The 2,182-nt window shown below is 38.9% G+C and overlaps 1 protein-coding gene across 1 annotated transcript; it reads right to left on the bottom strand.

Moving 5' to 3' along the window:
• Positions 1-1,275: 1,275 nt before the first annotated feature.
• LOC108355675 (protein big brother) lies at positions 1,276-2,165 on the bottom strand. The gene has a single exon (XM_017606822.1). It carries the CDS (start codon positions 2,147-2,149, stop codon positions 1,592-1,594), a length of 558 nt encoding a protein of 185 aa, XP_017462311.1. The 5' UTR covers positions 2,150-2,165; the 3' UTR covers positions 1,276-1,591.
• Between the last annotated feature and the right edge of the window lie 17 nt (positions 2,166-2,182).

A 2,182-nucleotide genomic window follows, 5' to 3' on the forward strand; every position in this document is an offset into this window, starting at 1 on the left:
CACGACCAGAAGTCGCACAACAAGTACGCAAAATCTTGCAGGCCTGTGAAGTTAATCCCATAGACGAGCACCAATTGCAGTATGAAGAGTTCAATCCATTTAACATTTGTGGTATAAGCTATAAGCCGTTATACCGCGGTAAACCAGAGGTGACGTGCCCATTCTGTGGTGCCTCTTTCGATACGCAATACAAGGGACAGCTTTGCACCGTCTGTGAAGTGAGTCAAATTGGCAAGGACAGTATTGGGTTGCGCATATCGAATTTGCAATTTCGCTAAAGAAGTGCATTGAAGCACACCGTTAATTTTAGTTCATAACTTTATACATACATATACCAGAAATTTTTATGAAGATGTGTTTTTGTCGATTACAAACTTTAATGTTATGTTAAACATATTCCATTAAAACTGACATATTTAACCTGTACGAAAATATTAAATAAAGTAAGATATAAAACACTTTTACGCATTAATTTAATCGTTAGTGAACAGGTAGCATTTAAAATTATTCAACCATCTATATGACGACGCCTTCAAGCGTGTCAGGCGTTCCCACGACAGTCGGGTCTACGTAACCGGAACGACCCAGATTTATATTTGGCCAAGGACTGTCACTCCAGCAACACTCCCCAAAAACTCTTTGGGGAATTTGTATGCTGCTACAACAACAACAACGCGTGTCAGGTTAACCGGCCTGGACCGAATGTAATCACTATCAATAAGTTAATATTATTAAATGATGGCAAGGTGGCGAAAGTCATAAAAATAATTTTGGAATAATGAAATCTCCGTATCCACTGAAAAAGAAACCAAGCGGGGAATAAATCAGAGAACTCCTTNTTGTATGCTGCTACAACAACAACAACGCGTGTCAGGTTAACCGGCCTGGACCGAATGTAATCACTATCAATAAGTTAATATTATTAAATGATGGCAAGGTGGCGAAAGTCATAAAAATAATTTTGGAATAATGAAATCTCCGTATCCACTGAAAAAGAAACCAAGCGGGGAATAAATCAGAGAACTCCTTGGTCCGGCGGTTTGAATACAAAAACTATAGCAACAACCAGTGCCGGTCGCAGTGCGACAGGCGCTCAAGCAATTTCCTCGTATATGAAGAAGAAAACTGTCGAAAAAAGAAGCAAAGTTTGTAAGAAAATCACACGCAACTTTCTCAACAAACAAAAACTAAACGATTATAAAATTCTGTATTGCTGACACATAGCAGCCTAACCTATATTTCAAATAAAATAAACTAAAAACTACTCCTGGATAATTTTACTCGTACAAGAAACTTTAATTAAAAAATATAGGTAAAGCAAAAGTGTACGAAATAATACAAAAGTAGGTTTAACTTAATAATAGTAAAAGTTTGAATATCAACTGCCACAACTTATGCTTATATTTTAATCAATAAAATTTAATTAGTACATAATAATTATTGATAATTGATTGAATTGTTGATTGAAGCATTAGATGAATATTCGAGTATTTAGTTTGGTTTATATTTAGTCTTAACCACAACACTCTTACAAGTTTTTTTATAGTGAATGGATCTTTTCGCTCCTCTCTCCAAACTCATTAAGCCTTATTTAACGCCGCCACATACTAGCCCCTACACCAATGCCACCTGAGGGCACACCACGACGTACAGCTTCCATATCTACTTCTGGTCGACTATCACGATATGCACGTTTTGAGTCTTCAAATTCTCGCAGCCTTAAATTGTATCTTTCGATCTGCTCCCGCAATATTTGATCTTCGTGCATAGCACGTCGTTCATCGAATTCTAGGCAGCCCGAACCATCTAAACGCTCCAAGTCTAGCCAACCACGAAAACGTACGCACACACCATTCATTATGAAGTACGACTTTATGTACACTTTACCGTGCTCCTTGTCAAAGTCGCACTCTTTATCGTGCAAGTACGGATTCTGTGTTGCATTGAAAACTAGCTGCAGATTGGTGCCCGATGCAACGAACGAGATCTCGGTATGACCCTCGCGACAACCGTTGTGGAAACGCATTTGTCGTTCCTCCAAAGCACGCTCGCGATAGCCAGTATAGCGTATCTCGCTTTCGCGGCTGAGGCGACGAAATAGTTCGTCGCTTTCAAATTTAGCCTTTTGATCGGGCACCACACGCGGCATTTTGAAAATAAAACGTGGCCTGCAAGCATAAAA

Source organism: Rhagoletis zephyria, unplaced genomic scaffold (assembly GCF_001687245.7).
Source record: "Rhagoletis zephyria isolate East Lansing unplaced genomic scaffold, Rhagoletis_zephyria_1.1 Rzeph_scaffold_48395, whole genome shotgun sequence".
In the NCBI taxonomy this organism is placed as follows: Eukaryota; Metazoa; Arthropoda; class Insecta; order Diptera; family Tephritidae; genus Rhagoletis; species Rhagoletis zephyria.

Coding starts and splice junctions, on each gene's coding strand:
- LOC108355675 (XM_017606822.1), bottom strand. CDS start 2,149: ATGCCGCGTGTGGTGCCCGATCAAAAGGCTAAATTTGAAAGCGACGAA.